This window comes from Micrasema longulum, unplaced genomic scaffold (assembly GCF_059751315.1).
Source record: "Micrasema longulum isolate JH-2025_06_02 unplaced genomic scaffold, ASM5975131v1 h1tg001767l, whole genome shotgun sequence".
In the NCBI taxonomy this organism is placed as follows: domain Eukaryota; kingdom Metazoa; phylum Arthropoda; class Insecta; order Trichoptera; family Brachycentridae; genus Micrasema; species Micrasema longulum.
This window is the reverse complement of record NW_028278942.1, coordinates 258,631-285,340: the sequence shown is the minus strand read 5'-3', so window position 1 is coordinate 285,340 and position 26,710 is coordinate 258,631. Positions and strand designations below refer to the sequence as shown.

At 31.1% G+C, this 26,710-nt stretch overlaps 1 protein-coding gene and 1 long non-coding RNA gene across 2 annotated transcripts in view; one reads left to right on the top strand and one right to left on the bottom strand.

The window, feature by feature from the left end:
* Positions 1-26,710, bottom strand: part of LOC148274061 (lysophosphatidylcholine acyltransferase-like) — a gene marked incomplete at its 3' end in the record, with an annotated part of 114,999 nt that overhangs the window by 6,080 nt on the left and 82,209 nt on the right. The window contains exon 3 of the mRNA XM_088237691.1: positions 20,897-21,111. Within this exon, the coding sequence (XP_088093817.1) occupies positions 20,897-21,111 (215 nt within the window). The remainder of the gene's footprint in view (positions 1-20,896; positions 21,112-26,710) is intronic.
* On the top strand, positions 1,974-5,671 carry LOC148274062 (uncharacterized). Its single transcript, XR_015824386.1, has 2 exons — positions 1,974-2,105; positions 2,225-5,671. It is a non-coding gene; the product is annotated as an uncharacterized LOC148274062 (long non-coding RNA).

Here is a 26,710-nt window from a genome sequence, read left to right as displayed (position 1 = left end):
CCGTATAACGTAGTAAAACAAATGGGAGAAAGTAGAATTATTATTATAATTTGATAATAATGACAACCGAAAAATATGCATTAAAAGGCGAATAACGACCATTCGTTTTATAAACATGACGATAAGCTTGTGATTAATTAAGGCTGTGACGTAATACAGCGTTCAGCATTGCATGCTGTATGCGAATAATGATATAACTAGTACGATATTAAATATGTCGGTTTAAAAAAGTCACGAGAACTTATAAATGTATCGGTGGATATCAAAATCGATAAAATCCGTTTTCGGTAAAAAATAATTTTTTGAACGCAAAACTATGAAAATATTAGTAAAACATAGGTTGCTTATATGTAAAGTAGAAAAATCCAACGTTTTACTTTAGTAATTCAAGTTTGAAATTTATTTTTATATCAAAATTGGCAACATCTATTCATACCATGTTTTATTTCAAAACCAGGAACATCTGATGTGGCCAATTACAGTGGTGCATTTTTTCAATATGGCCGCTAGTTTGCATTCGAGAGTGAGCGTGTGATGGGATCTTACTTTTGTTATGATTTTCCTTTTAAGTTAAATTTCATTTTATTTTATTTTTAAAGACATATTAAAAGTGGCGACAACCTTTACATAAACAATAAATGACAGAATTAATTAAAATTGGTCATATCTCTTGAAAACTAGTTAAATCCACTTCATAATATCAAACTCGGTTCAATCCAAAATAAATCTGTATTTTTTTGAGGATACCGTTTAATATTTTATTATTTCATTTATATAAAATACATTTAAATCGTTCTTAACATATAAATCTCGCCATTTTAATAAATTAATCGAATTGCAATAATCGGTTACAGAAAAACGTTGTTTCTGAAAAATTGTTTAGCCAGGATTTAATCATTTTTGATATTAACCGACAGAAATATCTATTTTCATAATAAAACTAAATCGTTAAATATATTGGTACGTAGTCATTCGCTCCGTTGCATTGGTTACGTGTGTAAATTAAATAAATATAAATATATTGAAAATGAGATTAGATGCACAACTTTAAGTTCTTTCTTACTGATATTATACTCGTATATATAATTCTCTAGTAATAAAGGTTATATTTTTAAAAAGTGTCCTATTTAGCTGAGCAAAACCATTTTTTTAAGGAGCAACGATTTTTTCAAAGATTTGAGATTCTCGCTGAAAATCGGCACGAAGAATGACGACATAATACATCAAGTCACCATTTGAAACTTGGTTCGTTCGATAATGTCGTCACAGTGCGCGTTTATAATAAGCCAACTTTTTTTACACGCACAAATCAAAAGCTTGCGTCGGAAATGTGTTCAAATTTAAACCGTTAAATTACATTTTAGATCGATTTAGCCTTACTATTCAGATGCTTGTATTGGTGCCCGAAGAAAAAATTTAAAAATATAATTTCAGGAAACGTTTTTTTAAAAAATCTATACCATTTAAAAATATCTTACATACACAAATAAATATAAAATACACGCAATTGGCAATTCGGATGACCTGTGTACGAGAAAAAAATTGGATTACAATAAGGTTGCATTAAACATGCACTTCTGACAATAAGTGGATTATAATAATGTGACAGTGGCCGTCATTTGACTGGTATAATGGCTTCCCAAGAGTAAAGCTTGGGTTTCCTAGGAAAACGGTGCCGATATCTTAACGGCCGTACGAACGGTGATGCGGTGAACGGCCGCCGAAACGGTGACTAGAGAGTGGTTTCCTAGGAAAAAGTTGTCATGTCTGGCGGCCACGGCAGCTTATCTGTCAAAAATATGCCCTAGAATGCGATCTGTCATATTTGTCGTTATTTATGAATAGTTTGTCACAGTTTTATTTAATTTTAAACATTTTCGAAGGCATGCGACCTTCTCGTGCACGAAAATTGTATTAAAAAAAGAGTCAACTCTTTTTAAGATTTTTAAGACAGTGAATTCAAGGAGAAATACTGTTTTTCGAAGGAAAATATGAGGCGCATAATTACTCTAGTAAAACTCGATTTGGAAGGACACAAACGAGATGAGAAAATACCAGTAGAACTCCAGGGCCTATTTGCTATTCGGTACAAGGGTAGTAATGAGGTATGTAATGAATAATAATTTTGGCAATATGTAAGTATCGTTTCTGTCAATTCATTTGACAATTTTAAATACGTAAATGTTTAATGCCTATAGATATTAACTTTTGATAAATCTTCCAGATTCAAGACGACTCTGCTGATATACACGAATTTAGTCACCAAACTATTTCAACATCAACATCAATTGGCATGAAAAACACCGGACTATATTATAATGAAGCCAGTGTCCAGAACAAATCTAGTTATATCCGGCTTATTTTGTATGAGAGGATTTCTTAAAGTTATAGGTGCAATAGATTTTTTTTTAAATTTATTAATAACAAATTTAAATATAATATTAAATACAATTTTTTACATTAATCAATTACATATATTTACATTAACGTTTCCCATTACGTAAAAGAAATAAACAATTCTTGTGTACATAATCGGGAGTGACGTCTTATAATAGATTATTTTAGAATAACATAAATAAATTACAAAAAAGATATTAACGATGTTTTCAATCAGTGTTACATAAAGAAGAATTATAGATGTAATTTTTTACTTCTTTCTTAAATATATTGTATTCCTGACTGTACTTTTTATTATCTTTGTTCATTTCATTAAAGAAAAATATTCCTCTGTAAGTATAATGATGTTGTGCAGTAGTTGTTTTTAATTAATTTAATCCATCACAATAGATCTTCACAGGTTGCAGTGACGTCAGGAGTTTGTATACAAGGCCTACTTCACAATATCTTTGATATCCGATAATAATGCTATTAACAAAAAAGGCATTTGAATTGTTTCAAACAGATAAAATATTACTCCCTAGTTTACCTCACCCTTTAGATAATAGTAGAACTTTATTTTTCAAATTTGATCCTGCACTTACATTTTATTAAGTGTGTTTGCAATAATTGGATCAATTCAAAATAATCCTCATTTAAATGATTTCAGTATAATATTAGACGCTCAATTTCAACATTCGAAATTCATTAATGATCTTGAAAAAAAAACCTTGATCAAATTTGGGCACATGATATCATACAAAGTCCTATATCCAAGCAACATTCTAAAACAAAATGTATCCCTAGAGTTAAAAGTTTTTAATGAGAAAACAATTGGTGGGTTTAAAGTGCGTAGCGCCTAAAAATCCAGAACTGTTTGTAGAACCCGAGAGTACTCTAGATTTTAAAAGTATATTTTGTAGATGGTGGAAGATTGTAAATGGGTAAAGTGTATTTGAATTTCAGAGATTCAACAATCTTCACAAGGAACCCATTAGAGAAGATAGTGTAGATCATAAAAATTTTCTAAGAAACATGTCCCTTTGGTTAAAAACTTGGAGACTCTCAATACCTGAGAGTTAGTCTCTAGGTGTACAAAAATTTAAATCCCCCATTACTACATTGGATGCGTTTTCAATGTTGATCCTATATATATTTTCCATACATAAAGTAGAATATTTACTCTTGAGTAAATTTCAAAACGATAACTTAGAAGCGAGGTTCGGCTGTTATCGTCAAACGAGTGGAGCTTATTATTGTATTATTTATTTGCAAGTCTTAGAGAGTGAGAGAAAGCTTTGATTTAAATGTGCTGTAATATTGCTGGAGTTGAGTGAGGTTTTGGTAGGTATGTGAATATGAGAGTTAGTGTATATGAGTGTGAGGGTGGGTTTGTGGAAAGGGTGAGTGTGTGTTTGATACAAGGGGATAGAAACATCTTAAATTTATAATGTAAAAACAAATATATGATTTATAGTTTATATAATATATGTTTAGTCTCTCTGATTTGATGTTATATGTTAAACTTTTAAATAGTATTCCTTGAGTATGTTGGATTTATAGATAAATATTTGCAATTTGTAAAATATCATAATTACTTATAATCACATCTATATAATAACTAATTTTAGTTTATTTAATCCTGTAATTATTGTTATTAATATCATACTAAATGGGATATGATAAGGTTTGCTGACGATATTGCTATGGTTGCTGAAAGTGAAGAAGAACTGCAAGAGCCCTTACAACTATGGAAAGCATTCTTCAAAATAACTACAGTATGAAGATAAATAAAGACAAAACAAAGCTACTGACTGTAGGCCGAATGCAACACCAGATGAGAGTAGTGATGTCGGGAATACCACTAAAGAACACCAAGGAGTTTCTCTACCTCGGGAGCAAAATAACGTGGGACGGTTGGTCTAAGAGCGAGGTCGACAGCCGTATACATCAAGCTAGACTTGCATTTAATAAAAGGTCCAAAATAAAAGAATCAAATAATATAGACCTAAAACTAAGAATACTCCTAATCAAGACCTATTTATGGAGTATCTTGATGTATGGCTGCGAGACATGGTGCGTATCCGAAAGAGATAAACAGAGACTAGAGGCTTTTGAGATGTGGTCCTATAGAAGACTACTAGGAATTTCCTGGAGAGACCACATTACAAATGAGGAGGTTCTCCAAAGAATCGAAGGTGGAAGGCACCTGCTCAGGACCTTGTCCGAAAGGCGAGCGAGATGGATCGGTCATGTAATACGTCAAGAAGGCCTGCATGTGCAATGGAGGGGATGACCGAGGGAACAAATTCTAGGGGATGCCCACGCCAAGAGTACCTGGAGGACCTATTAGAGGACGTGCGCTGCTCATCATATGTTGACTTTAAATGAGCCGCACAAGACAGGGAGGAATGGAGGAGAAGAATGAAAGGAATTGCTGCCAGCCAATCCCAGGATTGAGACCAGAGAAGAAGAAGATCATACTCAAATAATTTTAAAAAATACATTACATAATAATTTATAAAATAAAAGGTGTATGTTTTTGATTAAATAAAAATAATATATGCAATAACTACATTTTTATTTGTAACTGATCTTGGTGCGTTCTATTCCTTCACAGGGCCAATTTCTAGTGTTTTGGTGAACAAATCATGATATCCTGTAAACAGAAATAAGAGAAAGAAATATTTTTTTCTTTTATTTAGGAAACATTAAGTACTATTACATAGTTTTATAGTATGCAAAATTTTATGTAAATTATGTTTTTAATACCTCTTATGAATATACACATTATTGTTATTCCATTTTGTATTATAATTTTATATGTATTCTTCTCCTTTTTGTAAATCATGAGAAATGGAGTTTATACTCACATAATATATTCTCTATTGCATAATATTTATGTAAATTTAAGATCATAATGAAAAATTCTCAAACGATAACGATACTAAAACGATTTCTTGTTTAGCATTAGGTCTTATACCCATATATATGTAACTAATATAATATTTGTACTTTTATACAAATATGAACTAAACTTTTCTTTTTTAAATATCTCTTTGTAAAACAAAAGAACCAGAATTCACTTTACTTTATGTTTTCTTTAATATTCATTTATGAACTTGTAAATATTATAGTAACAATTTATACTGGAACATCAGAACTTAATATTGCTTACCATATATAAACTCTACAGATTTCTTCTGAAAAATTACAATCATTATACACTTACTTCTTACAGACACCATAATATATACTTATAACTTTCATATGTAATAATATACATAACTAATTATTCTTTTCTCACTTAAAATTCTTATCTATTTTTTATTTTTTTGTCACATTTAATGTTTATATCTTTTTAATTTATGAAAACTTTATTGGTCTTTTTATGTTAAAAAGTTGTTGTTTTTAATACTTATTTTTTATTTTTTTTAAAAAAGAAATATTTGCGTTCTTATGATTTACCCAAATATTTAATAAAATAAAATAAATAAATAAACTACAAACTGTAAGTTCGAAACCAAAATGTCTTCAGCGTTTAACTAATAATTTATGTACCTCACAACACAGTATTGTATAACTTTTAATTCTTTAGGAATATCATCTGCTCCATATCATACAAGTATATGTCCAACCTCTTTGAATCATAATTAAATTCATTTTATTAGTCTGTCAAAATATAATATAGTATTTTACATAGTAACAACAAATATAAAGAATACATTTGTCATTACAAAGCAGACATTGTTATTAATTCATTATTACTCTATTATAGCTATGTAAGTACTCACCTAGAATTTGCATTCATAACTTACAAACCACAAAACATTACTTATATTGACAGGCTGGAGAAAGTACAACATATTTTTTAAAACATTTGAATTTCTGATGCTTTCTTACATTTCGTGAGATTACTTAGCATTAGGTCTTATACGCATATATTATATGTAACTCATATAATATTTGTACTTTTATACAAATATGAACCAAACTTTTCTTCTTTAAATATCTCTTTGTAAAACAAAAGAACCAGAATTCACTTTACTTTACGTTTTCTTTAATATACATATATAAACTTGTAATAATTGTAGTAACAATTTATACTGGAACATCAGAACTTAATATTGCTTACTATATATAAACTGTACAGATTTCTTCTGAAAAATTACAATTATTATACACTTACTTCTTACAGACACCATAATATATACTTATAACTTCCATATGTAATAATATACATAACTACAAACTGTAAGTTCGAAACCAAAATGTCTTCAGCGTTTAACTAATAATTTATGTACCCCACAACACAGTATTGTATAACTTTTAACTCTTTAGGAATATCATCTGCTCCCTATCATACAAGTATATATCCAACCTCTTTGAATCATAATTAAATTCATTTTATTAGTCTGTCAAAATATAATATAGTATTTTACATAGTAACAACAAACATAAAGAATACATTTGTCATTACAAAGCAGACATTGTAATCAATTCATTATTACTCTATTATAGCTATGTAAGTACTCACCTAGAATTTACATCCATAATTTGGAATCCACAATACATTACTTATATTGACAGGCTGGAGAAAGTACAAAATATTTTTTTAATATATTTGAATTTCTGATGCTCTTTTACATTTCACTTGAAAGACTTTTATTCTTTCTTTTTTCACTGCTGGTTTTATATTTTTAAACTTATTTGAATTACTTTTAGAATAGCATTTAAAAATAATATATTGCTTTTTTTACCATAATATGTTATTATTTTTTTAAGATGTTTTTTTAAATTAACTTAAATTTATTGTCTTTTTCTCTTTAAATATCTCTTTTTACAAAGAGATATTTAAAGAAGAAAAGTTTGGTTCATATTTGTATAAAGAACTAATATTTTATGAGTTATATGTATATATATGAGTATAAGACCTAATGCTAAACACGAAATCATTTTAGTATAGCATACTTGAGGATTTTTCATTATAATCCTAAATTTACATAAATATTATGTAATAGAAAATATATTATGTGAGTATAAACTACATTTCTCATGATATAAAAAACGGAGAAGAATACATATAAAATTATAATACAAAATGGAATTACAATAATGTGTACATTCATAAGAGGTATTTAAAACATAATTTGCATCCAGGTAAAAATAGTTTGCTCATATTTATTAGTACATTTTTGTTTTTATGATCAGTATTATTCTGGGAAGTGTTCATTTCAGGGGAGTGTCTGCCTTCCTGGAGGTGGATCTGGTGAGTCCGAAGTAAGTACTGCTGTGGGTATGGTGTCATTGGATTTTTCCATCACAATAGTGAAGGTAGATTTCAGAAAGTCTTGTCTCCCGTCTGTTCTACATTGTATGGCGTTCTGGAATGGTCTTCTGTGGCAGTCAGTAAATATAAATACGTGGCTCGTGTTGAGAAGTTCTTTGTGGATAAAGGTTTTCTTTGGACTGTGGTGGATGCCTGGTGTTTGTCTGATGTCTGCGAGTCTGAGTCGTAGGTCGTTGACGAATGTCCCCTTGTCCTTGCATGTTGAGGCAGTGAAGAAATCGCTCGGAAGCCTAGTAATTTCTGCTGGCAAACATTTGAGTTCGACTCGCACAGCAAATCTAGTAGTACTATCGGGAGAGTATCTACCCTCTCACTACTCATATCTTGATCTGCACTTGGGTGAAAATAATTTTGTAGTATGTACTTATTCTGAAAATAAAATTCACAATGAATATACAGGAAAGTTATTGCAACCTACCTTATGTATCTAAATAAGAACTTATTACTGGTGTTTATGGAGTTGCTATAAAACTAGTTTGAACTTGACTCAAATATAAATGGGAGCTCATTTACATACCATATTATTTAATTGAATTCGGTGATAAGAATCCTGGAACAAATGTATTAATAAGTCCCAAGTATGTCTATATTTAATCGTTTTTCTGTGCCATTAGTTTACTCATTAAAAACAATGTTTTGAGTATGTCCAATGTTTGCAGACAGGCTGGATTTCCTCCCTAGGGAGTTATCTAGTTCTAAATTTGTTGCAACAGAGAGGGAAAACATTTTCGAGAAGGGAATATGGAAGTCTAGGCACTTACAGGGCTTATGCTCTGTCATAGGCTGGTTTAAGTAGGCATTTTACACATTGTAACATTCTCCATTCTGCCTATGTTTTAACATCACATTTCCTCAACTCTTCCATCTGTTTTCTTTTGTGAAGTCAAAGAGCTGAAACTTTTATCATTTGGGTGAGATTTATTCGCCTGAACCAATTCACCTACGACGCAAATTCAGTATTCCCTTCTCAAAAATGTTTTCCCTCTCAGTTGTAACAAAAATTGTTTATGTTGGTGACTACTCTTTGGTGTTTGTAGCTTTCTAGAATAAATAAATGTAATAATTAATGCAGAAAAAATATTATAGTAATGTTCATACAAGAATTACATTGGTATACTTATTTGTATCCATCGACAAATTTGTTGTATTCATTTCATGTTCAAAGGGCATATTTTATTTAAAATTCATCAAACTTACTCTGTTAAGATTATGTTCCAGGCATTTTTCTTGGCTCTTTAATATTCATGGAGAACTCCTTATTTTAAATCACACCCATGTGACTTTTAATCTGAAATGTTGTGTGTTATTTCATAAAATGTCAACTTCAAAATAGGTTAGGATTTGGTAAGGTAACCTAATAAAAAGTGTGATAATGTCCTTACAAGACAAAATGCGTCACATTTTACACCCTTGTAAATAAAAAAAATAAAAGGATAATTGAATCCAATAAAAGCATTTTACTTTGGATACCTTACGAAATTTTAATATAGAATTCAACCAATTATCTGCAGACACAATAAATAGGTTAGGATTCCTTGGAATCTATTACGTATAAACAATGTTATAATACATGTTTTGAATTAGAAAAATAACATTATGATAGATGCTTAGCTTTTTTCTTGTAGCTTATAAACATTTGCTCTGTTATTTTTATATGATTCTATTGTTATTTACATTTTAGTACATACCTGATATTTCAAGCGTTGTCCCGATATTTCTTCACGAACTTTGTTTCAACTCGACTTTTTAATAGTCTTTGCCCTTCCATTACATAAATCGTCATGATTTTTACAAAATTAATCAATATTTCGACATTTTCAACATTCCGCACCACGTTTGCACTCATTTTGACAGCCAAACGGTCACCGCTTCGCGACAAAAACCGTTCGAAAACAGTTCGCACCGCTGTGACGGCCGTCCTGCAAATGGCGGCACCGTTGCTTCGACGTTACGTTCACGGTCAACGCTCTCTAGGAAACCAGCGCCATTGATTTACATAGTCAACGTTTTAATGACGTCATCCGCCGTCCCGTGACGGCCGCTTTGTGACGGTACCGCTGTCTTAGGAAACCATAGCTTAACTGCTGAATATGGCTTCCCAAGAAAAGTATACTGTGGAAAAAATTGACAGAGATTTGACCATTTAAAACCAAAATTTGATATGAAACATGCGTTTCCTTGTAGCAAAAATAATTCGTTAAAATCTAATCGACATCAATAAACTTTGAAGCTTCTAGAATGAGGAACTTCAGCCCTACGAGAAATTGGATACCAAAAATGTCTTCTTGCGCGGGGTACAAATTTTGAGCATTAAATTGTAGGTCAAAGTTTCTTGAAAATGTACGGGAAAAATCATAAAAAATATTTCAATAAAAATGCACCACTTAGAATGACGTCACTGGTTCATATGAATCAACCTATGATCTGAGAGCTATGGAAGATTTCCGGTCTGCTTGTCGTTTCTTGACCAATGGGAAGAACTAAATAAGAATAAGCGAAAATCAACCTCTGACGTCACACGCGGAGTTATTTCAGAAATACAAAATTTTAAAAAATTATAGCGCTGATAATACGATACGTAAAAATTGATTTTTTTATTTAGTTTAGGCTTAGTTTAATAGTCTATTAAAAAATAAAAACATTTTAAAAAACCACTGAACTTCCTCATTCATAAAATATTTTTCTTCTTCTTCAGCTTTATTCTCTCCACTGCTAAATAAAGGCCTCTTCCAAACGTCTCCATTCCTTCCTATCACCAGCTTTCATCATCCACGTTTTACCGGCTATCGCGGCAATGCCGTCAACCCATCTTTTCTGTGGCCTTCCAACACTTTTTTTGCTTGCCTATGGTCCCCACTTTATAATTTTGGGTGTCCATCTGCCATCATTTTTCCTCGCCGAATGTCCTGCCCACTGCCATTTTAATTTTGCAGCACGATCAATGATATCCACGACTTCAGTTCGGCGCCTTATTTCTTCATGTATTATTCTGTCTCCTAGACATACACCGAGCATCAGTCTATCCATGGATCGTTGCGTGCATTTTAGTTTCTGGCTACTTTACTGTGTTACAAACATGGTTTCTCGTGCGTAAATCGTCACCGGCAATATGTACGATTAATAGATTTGTATTTTTAAGCATGTAGGAACTTGTTTATTTTCAAAAAAATATTATAGCTTGCTGAAAGCTGCCCAACTTAGCCCTATTCTTCTTGGCAAGTCCGTTTACTGGTTATCATTACCAAGTTTGACTTGGTGTCCTAAATATACGTATTCACCAACTACTTCGATTTTATTATTCGAACAATACAGATGGTCAAATATAGGCGAAAGAATGAATGATACTAGACAATTTTGTAAGTTTTAAGCTTTACTACCCAAAAATTTAGAATACCCAGTGACAAGTTTCATTGCTTTTACGACAAAATTAAATATATTTATACAAAATCCTACCTTTCTAAATAGATGTAGCTGTTTTTCTCAGTACCTTCAATTTCTTCAGTAAAGCAATACGCACATAATCATCATTATTCCCTTTTCACACCTAATGGTGCACAGGGCATTGTATTGGTACACCAATCGCAGCGTATCTTGATCATTTATGTTTCATGAAAGTTAGAATTCGCCTTACGCTTCAGGTACCAGTCTACGGACTATGAAATATTCTAGTGTGAAAACACCCCTTTAAATAAATAATTCATATACACCATGTCGGGAATCGAAGCAGACACCTCTTGCATGGTAGGCAAACGCGCGCACAATTACACCACGAGGCCGACTAATATACAAAATCAGTAAGCGTAAAGAACCAAAATTTATATAATGGTAAATTAACTAATTTATTTTCGTCCGAAGGTCCTTTTATAAGGTTTCAGTAAAAATGACATTTTAACGAGTTTAAATACGTACATAATATTATACTTATGTTGTTCTGGCTTTTTTTTATAATTCGTTTTTAATTTCTATAATAAATTACAATGAACTTCAACAAAGAACTTGTATTAAAAAACTTAGATACTGGACATATGTTATTTTTCATGTATTAAAATAATATAAACAATATCATAAGTTCATTGTATAATTAAGGCTAGAATATTTTTTTTCCTCTTGTTCCCGTTATTCATTGCTTTGCTTATGCATACAAAGCTTTTTTTCCTGGGATGTACATTTTGCACAATATTTATTTTTCACGGGCCTGAATCAATTCCTTCATTAATTTTTTTCATTTTTGTAACTATGGCCTTTAGAAAGTCAATGTATTTTTCGGCAGTGGATTCATTTTTTATTACTACCTCAGGGTTTTCAAAAATTTGGCCGTATTGTGCGCATATTTGCATGCAGTTTAACTTCTCGGCGTCAAACATAGGACAATCGTGTAATATATGGAGGACGTCCTGAGAGCTGAGTCCATCGCAAGGGCAGCTATTTTCGAAAAGCACCATGACCTGAATGCATTTGAGTTAGCTCGTAAGTTCGCCCAAAAGTATCCAATATCTCGGCATCTTTTAAATTTTTGAAAAACAATTTAAGGTTCGCAATAATAGGTTACAGTTAGAATATTACTATTTGATGAGGTTCGCAATAAAGTAAGTATTAATATTAATGAAATAGAAAGTATGGAAGTAATAAACCACTCACTTGTTATGCTCTATTAGTGAAAACCGATTCGCAAATAACCAGTTATATACATATGATATATACCTCATGTGTGATGAGTGATTTTACACTGAACGCCTACTAATATTTAGTTTCGTATGCAGCAAAAAAACACGTGTCGATGATAAAAGGAAGCTATTTCTTTGGAATCCAGTTTACAATAGAGAAATATCACATACTACGAAAACCGATAAAAATATATCAAATGGATTTAGAATAGTTAATTGTATTTTCAAAATCAATATGGATATTGCGGAGAAATGTTTTCATACATAAATGTAAAAAAAAAATTAGTAAAAATTTGACCGAAAACTGAACCGATTTGCTTGTTTTTTTTTTTTTAAGGAGTATTAGAATACATACACCGTAGTCACATTTTTACATTGTATTCAATACACAACTTTGATTGCCATATAAATAATCAAATATACACTCGTTCGAAAATTTTTAAATAAGAAAGAAAACACAAAATATTAGTTCACAAAAAATTCATTGAATAAAAATAAAATGTGGCAAAAAGCTTATTTATAACTTTTATCTAAATCTCTAAAATTTGCTACCGCCACTCGCAGCAATACGGAAATATCACATACTACGAATACCGATTGAAATATATGAAATGGATGTAGAATAATTAATTGTATTTTCGAAATCAATGTGGATATTGTGGAGAAACATTTTCATACATAAATATAAAAAATAAATTTAATAAAAATACGTTGCTAGAAAAACGCGATGTTTTTGGCCTTGACGTAGAAATTCGTGATAATGTTCTTAACAAATTGTAATGGCCAGGAAAAAATAAACATGAATCGTGACGTTTTAGGGGCGTGGCCAATGGAATGACCGTTTTTGCGGGAATTTAAAATTACAAATTTAAAAATATTTTTATGCTACTAATAATTAGCAAAATATTTTTTTTTTATTGGGCAGTATTTCATAGACTTTTATTAATTTAAAAATGTAAAAAAACCAGTTTTATTTCCATATTTCATTTGTAAATAATATAGAAATAATAGCGGTTTTGCAAAATCAAGACTTTTGTTAGATACGCAGATATGCCTTTGCATTTAAGCTCTTCGAACGAGCATTAATTTGACAATAAGGAACCATCTATTTCAATTAAATGGCGTGTCAAATTCAATTTTAATCATTAAAATAAAGCAACAAATGAGGATAATCTCCGTAATAATTTATAAAGAAAAAAACCAAATAGAAAATAATAATAAATATACATATGCATGTTTAATATGTATGTGAAATGTCACGGATATATTTGCAGAACGCAGTGTGTAACATAAATATTATAACAATCACAATCTAATTTAAAACGTATTATAATGAATGACATTGACATGCAATCTAGCAAGTCGGGACATGAAAATAATAATTAATAGTGTCATATGTAATTTTATATATATTATAATAACTAATAAAATTATTGGATATAGGAATATCAGAAAACAAACTATAATTTATATCAAAGACGTATTGAGTTTGTCCAAATTTTTATAGATTGGTGAGAATAGGGAAATATCACATGCTACGAATACTGATAAAAATATGTGAAAAGGATTTAGAAAAATTAATTGTATTTTCAAAATCAATATGGGTTAACTTAAAAAAAAAAACATGTCCCTAAAAAACGTGATATGTTTGGCCTTGACGTCGTCAAGATTCGTGACACAAAGTTCAAAATTTAACCAAATCGTGACGTATTAGGGGCGTGGCCATTGTAATGGACCATTTTCGCGGGAATTCAAAATTATAAATTTCAAAATATTTTTTATGCTTAATAGCATTAATATATATAAAAAAAAAAATTCTCTACAGTATTTCATAGACCCGTGTTAATTCACAATTGTAAAAAAAGTAGTATTTCCCTATTAGACGGGCGTTGCCTAGTATGTAGGTGAAATAATTCAGTCAGAATTCCCCCGCATTAATAAACGTTTCAGCTCTTTAACTTCATAAAGATCAACAGGTGGAAGAATTGAAGGAATATAGATGTTCAAACATAAGCAGAATGGTGACTGTTACAGTGATTAAAGTGGCCACTTAAACCAGCCAATGACAGATCATAAGGCCTGTAAATGCATAGACTTCTATAAAATGTTGTTCATCTCTTTTGAAATATATTATTTAATTTACGTATTTAATATTTCACCAGAATACATTATAATATGAACATTTATTTAAGGTCTTCTTCAATTAATTAGGTTTTTTATGTATGTATCTTCTGATACATATTTTGTTTTTCCGCACAAATTTTGGATCAACTCTTTTTTTCACCAGCTGGTTTTTTGGTTGGCTGGAAGATATTCATTTTAGCAATAAGTCCGCCAAAGTCCTTTTAAATAAATAAATTATACGGTTGAATTAAAAATGTATTCCTCACTGGGAAAACCCGAGCCGAGGAATAAATTTTACAATTTAGGTAAAATTTGATTTATTTACTTTTTACACAGATAATAATTTTAGACCCGTGGCTAGTGTCTCGGACTCACGGCTCAAAGGTCTGTGGTTTGAATCCCACTCTACCCTAACTTGATTCCCATTATCTAATAGTAAGTTATTAACGACTCGTCGCAAAATTAAATATTTGGGTCAATCATAAGAACGCAAATATTTCTTTTTATAAAAAGTATTCATTTTAAGATACATATTATATTATACTCTGGCTAATTCAGTCGGCCTGTGGTGTAGTGGTCAGCGCATTAGCTTACCATGCAAGAGGTATCAGGTTCGATTCCCGACATGGCGGCCTCCATGGTGTAGTGGTCAAGACGCTTTACTTACACACGGAAGGTTCCGGGTTCGATTCCCGGTGAGAACACAAAAAAATAATTGTGATTTTTCTTAAGCCTGGGTGTTCTGCGATGTAATTCACCACTGTACTTGGGCTTTCTGGCCTGTTGTAACATGAAACATTTATTTAAAAATTGTGTTTTTACACTAAAACATTTCATAGTCCCTGGACTGACACTTGAAGTGTAAGACTGATCATCTTACCTTTACCTAAGAATTTTGTTTTATCAAGATTCGCTGCGATTGGTGTACCTATGCAGTGCCTTATGAACCACAAGGTGCGGATAGGGAATAATGATGATGAATTTATATTTGCTCTCCTCGCGGTCAAATAGTCAGCGCGTTTGACTACCATGCAGGACTCGATGAACCGCTAGACTGACTATCTCACATTCATGTAACAAAAATATCGAGATACGCAGCTGTTGGTGTACGAATGCAGTGCCCTATGCACCACGCGAAAAAGGAATACTGAAATGAATTAAATTCAAAAATACCATCGTTCGTCATCTTTTGACTGTTACAAAACGACCATTTGGAGGTTGGATGGAAAAGAAAGTATGTTCTCATTTTAATTTCAGACAGTTACAAATTGATTCAATTTTTAAAATTTTAATGGCAACATTTCTTTTGTGGTAACGGGTTTGAAACGATGGCTATAAATTTATTGGGTGTTGACATGTTGTGTCCAATTTTTCCCAAACGAAGAGAACAAGAGGTCACAACAAAATAAAAAAACGATTAAAGTCTGTTCAATTTTACAAGAGTTTCCAAATAAACAAACCAGGCGCGTGATATCCAATCTTAATTTAAACGGCACGGTAAAATCATAGTGGATTGACATTTATTAGATTCGTTTTATATAAATAAAATATTTTAGTAAAAATATCAATAAAAACGCCTAGGTATAGGTACATATTATCAAAAACATCAATATTAGCGTTCTTATAATTTACCGAAATATTTCAATTTTGGTGACCAATTTTAACGAGTTGTAAATAACTCACTATAGGAAATGGAAATCAAGTTGAGGAAGAGTGGGGTTCGAACCTCGGATCTCTGATCCGTGAGTCCGCAACACTAGCCACGGAACCACAACCCGATCAAATAATATAGAAAAACTTAACAAAAGAGATTTTATTTTTTTTATTTTTTTATTTTATTTTCTTTTATTTAGGAAACATACAGATACAAAGTTTAATATTTTACACAATCAGACTTAATTCTAATGGACCAGTGAAGTTTCCATATTATAAAGCAATTATATGTAAGGTTGAAGGTGAAAAGTGAAAAAAAATATATTTTAAAGTTTGTAGTAGTTTGAGTGCAAACGGAAATAATATTAAAAATGAAGAAAATTTGTAAGATTAATTAAAAATTAAGAATTGAAATAAAGAATGAAAAACATGCTCAGATGTAAAAATAAAATAAAATAGTAATAACATTTTTTAAAAAAAAAGGAAAAACATAAATATACATATATTTATTTTAAGGGATTCAAAGAAACGACGAGAAGGATCTTTAAGTGAAATATAAGACAATAAATTTAAGTCAATTTAAAAAACATCTTCAAAATTAATGACACATTATAGTAAGAGCAGCAATATATTGATTTTATTTACATTACTACTACTACTACTACTACCATCACGCCATTTCCCCGTAGGGGTAGGCAGAGAGAATGGACCGCCACACACGTCTATCCTGGCATACACTCCTAGCCTCTTCCACATTCATACATCTTGTCATACATGCCCTTCGGTTCTGTCTGCTTTTGACATGACCAGACTTAAGATTTTGGTTTATCTGATCATGCCACGTCTTCCTTGGTCGTCCTCGTCTAACGTTGCCGTTCATTTTTGCCATATATACTTGTTTTACCATTCTCTCGTCGTCCATTCGTTAAACGTGACCAAACCATCTCAGAGACCCTTTCTTAATCTTATCAATTATACTTGTCTCAGATTTACACTCTCGCCTGATTTCATCATTCGTAACCCTGTCATACATTGATTTCCCACACATTCGTCTAAGAGATCGCATTTCAACCGCGTTCACTCGGCTTTCATCCTTCCTCTGCCAGTTCCATGTTTCACTTCCATACATAAGTGTTGGGACTAAAACTCCGTTGTGCACTGCCAGTTTAGCTTCGATTGACATATTTTTATTAGAAATTACTGTGCTTAGTGCTCCGTTCATTTTGTTGCCCGCATTCACTCTTCTTTCAACATCTTTTTCTACTCTTCCATCTCTTGAAAACATGCTTCCCAGGTACACAAATTCTTCTACTTGCTTGAGACATTCGTTGTTTACATTTATTATGCAGTCAGTAACCTCACTATCCCTTTCAAATACCATCACTTTTGACTTACTTTCGTTCATCGCCAATTCGCTCTCCAGGCATACATCATACATTCTAGAGACTATTTGCTGCAAATCAGCCTTGCTGCTTGCTAACAGAACTGCATCGTCAGCATACAACAAGCAGCTTATACATATATAATATAAGTAATTAAAAGTAAAAGTAATTAAAAGTGATAATGATTAGATTATCCCGACCGAGTAACCCAGAAATAATGCCAAATATTTTAATTTTGTGGTCATTTTCAGCTAGCTTTAAATTACTGTAGATATTTTTATTTCATTTCATAAAACGCTCTATGGGCATTTACAAGAGTAACACCAGAAGGTATAAACAAAGCAATTAATTAAATTGTAAATAATATAAACGATTTTAACAAAGCTATATTAAAAAAAAAACAGAATAAATATTGTACAAAGAAAAGATTTTAGAAAAGCGCGGCCTTTAATCCGGAGTTTGCAATACCACGGGAAAACATTTAAACATAAACATTTTTTTGCACCACAACAGGCCAGGAGGCCTAATTACAGTGGTGAATTACATCACAGAGCATCCAGGCTTGAGAAAAATCACATTTTTAATTTTAGTGTTCTCACCGGGAATCGAACCCGGAACCTTCCGTGCGTGAGTCAAGCGTCTTGACCACTACACCACGGAGGCCGCCGTAACAAACCCAATAGGGAAATATTTTTTTTTTCCATTTTAAAGTAATAAGGGTCCATGAAATACTGTAGAGTAAAAAAAATAATTTTACACTTATAAGTAGCAAAAAAAAAAAATATAGCTGTGAATTCCCGCGAAGACAGTCATTGCATTGGCCACGACCCTAATACGTCACGATTTTGTTTATTTTTAACTTTTTATAAACCGTTAAAAAATTTTAGAACATCGTCACGAATCTGGACTTCACAATTATCAATGCCAAACATGTCATTTCTATAATTTCTTTTTTAAATTTATGTATGAAAACATTTCTCCCCAATCTTTATTTTAGAAATACAATTATTTTTTCTTAATTCCATTTCATATATTTTTATCGGTATTCGAAGTATGTGATATTTCCCTATTATTCAGATACACATTTTGAATTACCTTATTTTTGTATATTTACTATTCACGGAAAATGGTGATCTTGTATATAAACAAAATAAGTGAAAAAGATGATCGATAAAGGCAATCTAAATTACACTTGTAAATTATAAATTGTTAGGTTCAGAGGGTGCATTGCAGTAAACTATTAGCATAATTTCATAAGCCGGCAAAAATAATACTTGAAAAATACATAAATTATGATAAAATGATACATGATTATTTACATGCAAATAGGTAGAAACACATTTATAAAATTCTGTAGAAAGAAAGCTTCCACGCTACAAAATAAGCATGCAAGGGTTCCACTATTTAAAAAAAAAAACACTGTAAATATTTCAATTACATGTATTATTTTTAAAATACAAAAAAACTTTTTAAAAACAAACGGGAACACAAAATCAAGACAAACACTAAATACTTGAGACGTAATACTGGAAACTTAATGAATTATCTATTAACAGTTGTTGTAGCACAGTTACTACTTAAATAAATCAAAATAATTGATTTGATAATTATGTAGCAAATAAATCTAATCATATCTATAAAAATATTATATAATACGAATTTTAAAAAAAATTAAAAAAATTTGCTGCGGTGGAAAACCATCAATAATAACTTAATTAGTTTCACTTTATATTTTCAAACTATTTGAAATGCTAACAAAAATAGTTATAATCACAATATTTAATACTGGTTACGAATTACATTTGCGTAAAACTGAAAAGCTAGTAAAAGCTAGAAAACCAGTCTAGTGAAAAAGCTATTGCGCATGTATATTAAAATAACTAAATGGATTAAAGTATCAAACCGTTTTTAAATAAGATTTATTATTTTAAAAATAAACAACATCAAGGCCTTTTTATTTTATAAAACAAGGAATATTCGATGGTGGGTAATTAAAATAACGAATTATATGTTACAAACAATCTACAAAAGAAATAAATATTTTGTAGGTCGTTATAGATTAGTGTATCTGTGTGCAAGTGGAAAAAGAATTCAGTTCTGTGTAAAATAGAACCAGAGCCCCGGACGAGTGTTTTCGACTTGATAGCTGTTCTCAGGTAAAAATCCTGAATAAGAAAATCGGGTGGATAAGACACATAAAAAGGATGTATAATCATGGGTATAGAATAAACAAAGGGTATTTGTGGCTTTGATGTCACATGAGTTTATAAAGAATACAAGACTTGATATATCTCTTTTATTTTTTTAAGTAATGAAGTCATATTTTGCTAAAACAGGCCTAAATTATATAATTATTTTTTGTGCTATGTTATGTAAAATATATGATTAAATAGTATATGTTGGAACTTCTTTTTACACTAAGGAAAGGTTTCACACAAAACCGTGTAAAAAAATATTATTTACTGTTATATTATTTATTTTACTGTACCTTTTTTTTTTCTTAAATATAACAGGACCTAAAAATAATATTTACTATCACTATCAAGTTAAGTAACCTTTTAACATTAACATTTGACAAATTATCTACCCTGCTAAATGTTTATTTTTAAAAATTTATTGATATAATTTTAAGTTGATGGAATTCCACTCGTCCGCTTTGTAGCTGCAAGACGATTGATAATCTAGCTTAAATATGTAAACGTCATCAACTATCAAATACCTACATTTTGTAAATGAGGTCTAGAATTTCAACCGTCAATGCGCTCAGTAGCTGCAAGATTTGCTATAACCGAACTTATGAAAATAAGTATTTTTTATTTATTTCAATATCCACTAATACTAAACTTCAAATGAAAACAATGTATTTAAATGAGAGCTAGATTTCTTACCGTTCATGCGCTCTGTAGATGCAAGACGTGCAGGGATATTTATTTATTAAAAAGCACCCATGAGGTGATTTTCACAAAAACGGCGCTATAAAAATTGTCCAACTATAATAATATATTATACGCCAAGTAAAAGAGCGATGTAGGGCTTTTCAATAACAAATAGCCTAAAATTATATTACACATTGATACCTATATTAATGTTTTAAAAAAACTAATTAAATTTTTGGACCGAGATATTTAAAAAACGTGTAAAACGAGGTTCCAGTGTATACACTTACTTGTCATTATTTTTAATTAAAATACAAGTATTTTAAAATATTTCAACTTTTGCTTAATAAAACACGATGTTACACCACCGCATTAAAAGTGATTTTTTAGCACAGCATTTTAAGAGTTAAGTTTCCAGTATTACGTGTGCGGGGGATAGCTAAAGCCAGCCAGTAAGGGTCTGATGCGTACTTCCGAACAGCGGCAGGTTAGCTGTGTCCGCCTTGGCCACGACGCTGGACGAGCCGCAGTACCCGAGGATGAGGGCGTCGAAGAAGCTGGAGTGCGGAGCCACGCAGATGATGGGGGCCTCGGTACTGGAGACCAGCGCCGTCCCGCGCACGCGCACGCGCATGAAGCCGCCCGCAGCGAAGATGGCGCGCATCATGAGGCTCATTGGAAGTCTCCTGCGCGCGGTAAGGTGGAAAGTCAGCAGTCAGCTCAACTTTTACATTATTCTATCGATGCTAATTTACTACATTTCATTAGCACGCAAAATTAATTCGCTCGGCACGTGAATGCTATTTCTATTGGGTAGCTAAGTTAGGGCCAGTTGCACAGAAAAAAATGGATGATTTTTAAAAAGTTAAATAAATTGTAGTTTCGTCATAATTTGTTTGTTTATCTCCTTTTTTCATGCAACCCGTTTGATCAATTGTGACGGAAAAGAAGCAATTATTTAAATTTAACCTTATCTTAACATAACGTCGGCCTAACTTGTAAAATTCGTAAATCCCAAACTCACCCTTGGCCTTATTCTGTAACTACATAATTCGTTTCGTTAATTCATTCGTTTCGTAAGATAGGGAACAAGAGCGAAATACGATTTTGATCGCGTCAGAGTGAGATGGGTATACAACAAACGAAAGAACTTTCAAAACGAAATTGTTATGGAATAAGCCTGCTTTTTCGAGCGAGAGTAAAAACAATTTTCACTTCAGTAGCGAATTGTAGGGAAGATTATTTAAAGTCCTAACAGATAACCCCAAAACATCACTTTTGACTATTTGTGGACTTACAAGCTTTACAATTTAGGGTGACGATAACTAAATTTCTCGTTTTCAATGTTTTTTTTAACCATAAAGTACTTTCTATTACTAATGAATTAACATGGGTATCTTATTTGAAACTGGCAGGTGCTAGTTTTGAAAGCATTGTTTGAAAAGTCTATTTGAATCTGACGGGTTACAATGCTGCTTACATTAGAAACTTAATATATTTTGGCAAATATTTTATATGCTGATATATATTTTAATTGTAGCTTGATTTCATTGATTTACTAACTAACTCGTTTTATATGTAGGCTTATGTATACTATTTAACATGCAAATAATTCCTGATGTTTATAATTTTATTTTTCATATTTTTTTTTTTTTTAATTGACCAAATAAGTATAAAATTTCTAATGGTTTGCACATACATAATAAAAAATAACGTTTCTATTTGGCTAATAGAGTAAAAACTCGTGTTTAGGTTAAGAGAGGGGTTCGTTTACATTTATTTTGTATTTTACATAAGATAAATTTTTAAATACTTTTTCAGTGCAACTGTTTAACTGTATTGACTTAGAGTCGTATGACATTTTTTTATGGCCACGTTATGAAATTGAAAATATTCACATATAATCCTTTTTTTCTAACTTTGAAGTGATTAATTATTGTATATGAAGATGGCATCATAACAGTAGACTCAAAGAAAAGGCAGAAATTGTATTGGAAGCATGTCGAAAAGAGCACAGGCGATAATAGAGGCAAAATGTGGACCAAATTTCGTAAAAATTTTTAAGTAAATTGAATTTTCGGAGAAAAATGTGTTTTGTTTGTCAATAGAAACTCAATTTATCAATTTATGAAAACTTTTCAGTAAAAAAAATACTAACAAATATTAAGAATTCATATTTTACCACTGTTTTAGAGAGAAATTGAATGCGGCCATAACAAAAATTGTCTTACGACTAGGGCATTTTCTTAACGAAATGCTTTTGCAAGTCGACAAACGAAATAGATATACAATGAACACATTGATGTATTATACTTTATGGTATATGCATTTTTGTTTATTGATGTAATTATTAAATTAATAGTTGTTTATTTTTAACCGCAGAAATATATTTAGTTATTGTTAATGATTGTAAAAAGATGAAACTGTCGGTAACCCTTTGACCGTTTTCACGCCCCAGTAAAAATCCGACCAGCCCGATAAAATAAAATAACGTGGATTGATGTTTATCGCATTGATTAATTTTTCAAAATATTTTATATATTTCATGGCAAGAAAATGCACTAAGCCGAACACCACGAGGACGACTAATATTTAGTCGATTTTTTTGCACGTTTTTACCTGCGAGTTGAAGCTAAATAAATTAAACGAAAAAAAGTAACATACTTAATATTTATCAAGAAAAATCACAGTAAAGTAAAGTCGATGGTAAATGAAATGAAATTATTAACATATAAACAAAGAATATTTTACAATACAATGATATTTGTTCATAAAATTATAAACTTTAATAAAAAAACAGAATTTTGGAAAAAAATTGATCGGAACCAGCATGAACACGATCACAATACTAGAGAAAAGAACAAAATTAGACTTCCATTTAGGAAAAAGGCAAAGTCACAAAATTCGATTTTATTTAAAGCAATTAAAAAGTATTACGAAATGGAAAAAATATTAATGAAGAAAAAAACATATCAAAATTTAAAATAATGGTCAAGACATATGTGATAAACAATTTATAAATTAAATATATTTGCAATGTTATTATTAGAACACACATAACAATATGTATGATATGTGTGCCCTACTTTAAGATTTAAATAAAAATTTTAAAAAAATAAGTATTCACCTACTCTAATTTTACCGGGCCGGGATGATTGAGACGATGTTTATTTATTTATTAATTTGCACCACAACAGGTGAATTACATCACAGAATACTCAGGCTTGAGTTAATCATATGTAATTTTTGTGTTCTTACCGGGAATCGAACCCGGAACCTTCCGTGTATGAGTCAAACGTCTTAACCACAACACCATGGAGGCCATTCATCTATACATGTGAAATGGGCCTTTAGATCCGATTTTTCTTTTCATTTCACAAGAGAAAACGCCCTCACAATAACGTTTCTAACCTAAAAATACGTGATGTTAACAGCTTTTCTAAACACAACTTTTATTTTCGTCATTGTACCAATGTTATGTTAAGAGCAAAAGGGAAAAACCGTTATTTTAATTAAAGTGTGCTTATTTTTCACATTTATGATTGTAGTTTAATCAAAGTGGCATGTTATCGTGTAATTTTATAGGAAAATAGTAATCACTCGCGGTTTTAATTATACAATCACAAATTTATCGATCCGAGAAAAATGCAACTAATCCACTTTGGACAAATGACAAATGTGTCAAATGACAACTGTTGGAGACATATGCGTGATTTTGATTTTGACTCGATACGTGGTGATGTGGGAATGGGAAATTGGAAATCCCCAAATGGGAACATTGCTACAAACCAAATTGGTGACAAAATATTTTAGATCGATACAAACTGAACAAAAAATAAAGAAAAAGGTAATGAGGAACTGCAGTCCTATGGGAAATTGGATACAACAAATGTTTTCTTACGCGCAGTAAACATTGGAGCATTAAATGGTACTGCAAATATTAGTTTAAACGACGTTAATGGTTCATATAAATCAACCAATGATAAGAGAATTATGGAAGATTTTCGGTTTGCTCGGCGTCAATGGACCCATTAGGCAAAACTGATCTAAAATACGCGGAAGAGAATCTGACGTCACACGCGAAGTTATTTCAGAAACACAAAACTAAAAAAAATCGTACCGCTGATAATATGATATATAAAAATTGGCTTAGTTGAATAGTCTATTGACAAATAAAAAAATTAAAAAATCACTGAACTTTCTCATTGCCAGTAAACTGAACTAAATATATTATTTCTTAATAATACTCGTCCTAAGTTACCTAATAGAAATAAAATACTGACATATAATACTGATAGAAAAAAAAATGCTGACAGAATATAGAAAGCTTGATGGGAGATTATTATGCATCTTTGTAAAATACTCTATTACTGTATATTTGTATTATAAAAATTATGCGAATGCATGCGCTAACCATTATTTAAAGTAGGCGTGAACATACATGTTTATTATTTTATACTCTTATCGGAAATCAGTACAGTAATAATAGTAATTGAGCAAAATAGGTATTTAATAAATTATGATTCTGTAATATAATTAATTTTTATTGTGGGTTATTGTGGTTATATCCAGTTAATAATAAATTAATACAATAACAGATTACAAAACAGAATAGTTTTCATTCAAATTTAATGATTGATAAATTATGTTCTTAATACAAGTGAATACATTTTTTAATAGCAGAATATAAATCTATAAAATTTGTATGATTGGCATGCGGGTTGCAAGCCGCTGCACGCGGACATATATATTGTATTTAAAATATTTTAATTTTTAATAAATAATATGAAATTTATAAAAAAAATATTGAAAACATATACACATTAAAATTAAAAACATATTATTTTTATCGAATGTGGATTGTACAGCGTCGTCGGGCTATTGTCAAGTCAGCGAATCTGCATTTTTGCAATTGAGTTTAATATGCCACGAAGGTTCATTTAAAACAGAGCACACACTACCAAAACAGGGAATTTGAAATTGTATAAAAGACCGAGATCTGAACACCTACCATTTCACAAATCTGACTAAATACCCACCTACGCAATGCCAAATTCACGAATGTTTCTTTTGAGACTTAGGCATTGTATACATCTTTATGTTTTGCCAAATTTACTACGCTAAAAAGGGGGAATGTGGTGAATTTGCGATTCCAGTGCCTCTGACTGAATATTATCTATAGCACGTTATAAAAAAAAAACACTTGGTCCTTTCCTTTTTTAATAAAAAAAAAACTAAACTAAAATTATTTTAAAAATATATATATATATGGTTGATACTTATTAAATAATTTTAATGTTAGTAAAAAAAACGTTTCAAACCCCATACGAAAACCGTACAAAAAATAAAAATAATTCTTAATCTTGCATTGCCACAATCTGATAGTAAAAATAAAGTAAAATGTTAAATAATTAAAAAAATCAATGGGTTTCTTAGATATTTAAGTATAAAAAGCAAGTTTAGTAAGTATATAAATTGATTTATGACACCTGTTCTAAACTTCTAATCTCAAAATCATAATTTTGCACATTCGCGACTGTGGCAATGACCCGATGATATGAACCCCCTAGTGTCTCAACACATATAAGACTGCGTAGGTTGAGATGGGCTTTTCTTTTTCTTTTTTTTATATCGGAGTTGCTTTATTATGTTTGTTTGCTATATTGCTAATAATATACGAGGTTTATTTTTCAAAAGGTTGAGATGGGCTGGACATGACCAAATGCGCGGGTACCTAAAACGAACTATGAAAGTAGATTCAGAGAGCAGAAGAAGGATTGGAAGACCCAGGCTGAGGTGGGAGGACGACGTAAAGAAAGGTGCAGCACGGCTTCTACAAGCTGCAAATTGGAATAAGGCGGCTGAGGACAGGCGGAGTTGGAGGCGAGGGTTGAAGGAGGCCGACGCTCCATTTAGGCTGAAGCGCCATCGAAGAAGAATATTATCGTCTGTTAAACCTGACTTCTAAAGGCGAAATAGTAAGTAAATAATCAATTCATAATGAGTTGAATTAAAATGAACGGTGTACAGTTACACATTTTAAGAGCAAGAATAATAAAAATATAGAAGGGAACATTATATAAAAATATATCTAAGAACAGCAGTAAAGTACGCAAAGGCTCAGAGGGCTCTGGCCTTATGCTGTAACTAATTCGTTTCGTAAATTCATAAGTATCGTACGAGAGGGAACGAGAGCGAAATATGGTTTTAATTGCGTTAGAATGAGATGGATATAATATGACGAACAAACGAACTTACGAAACGAAATTGTGACAGAATGAGCCT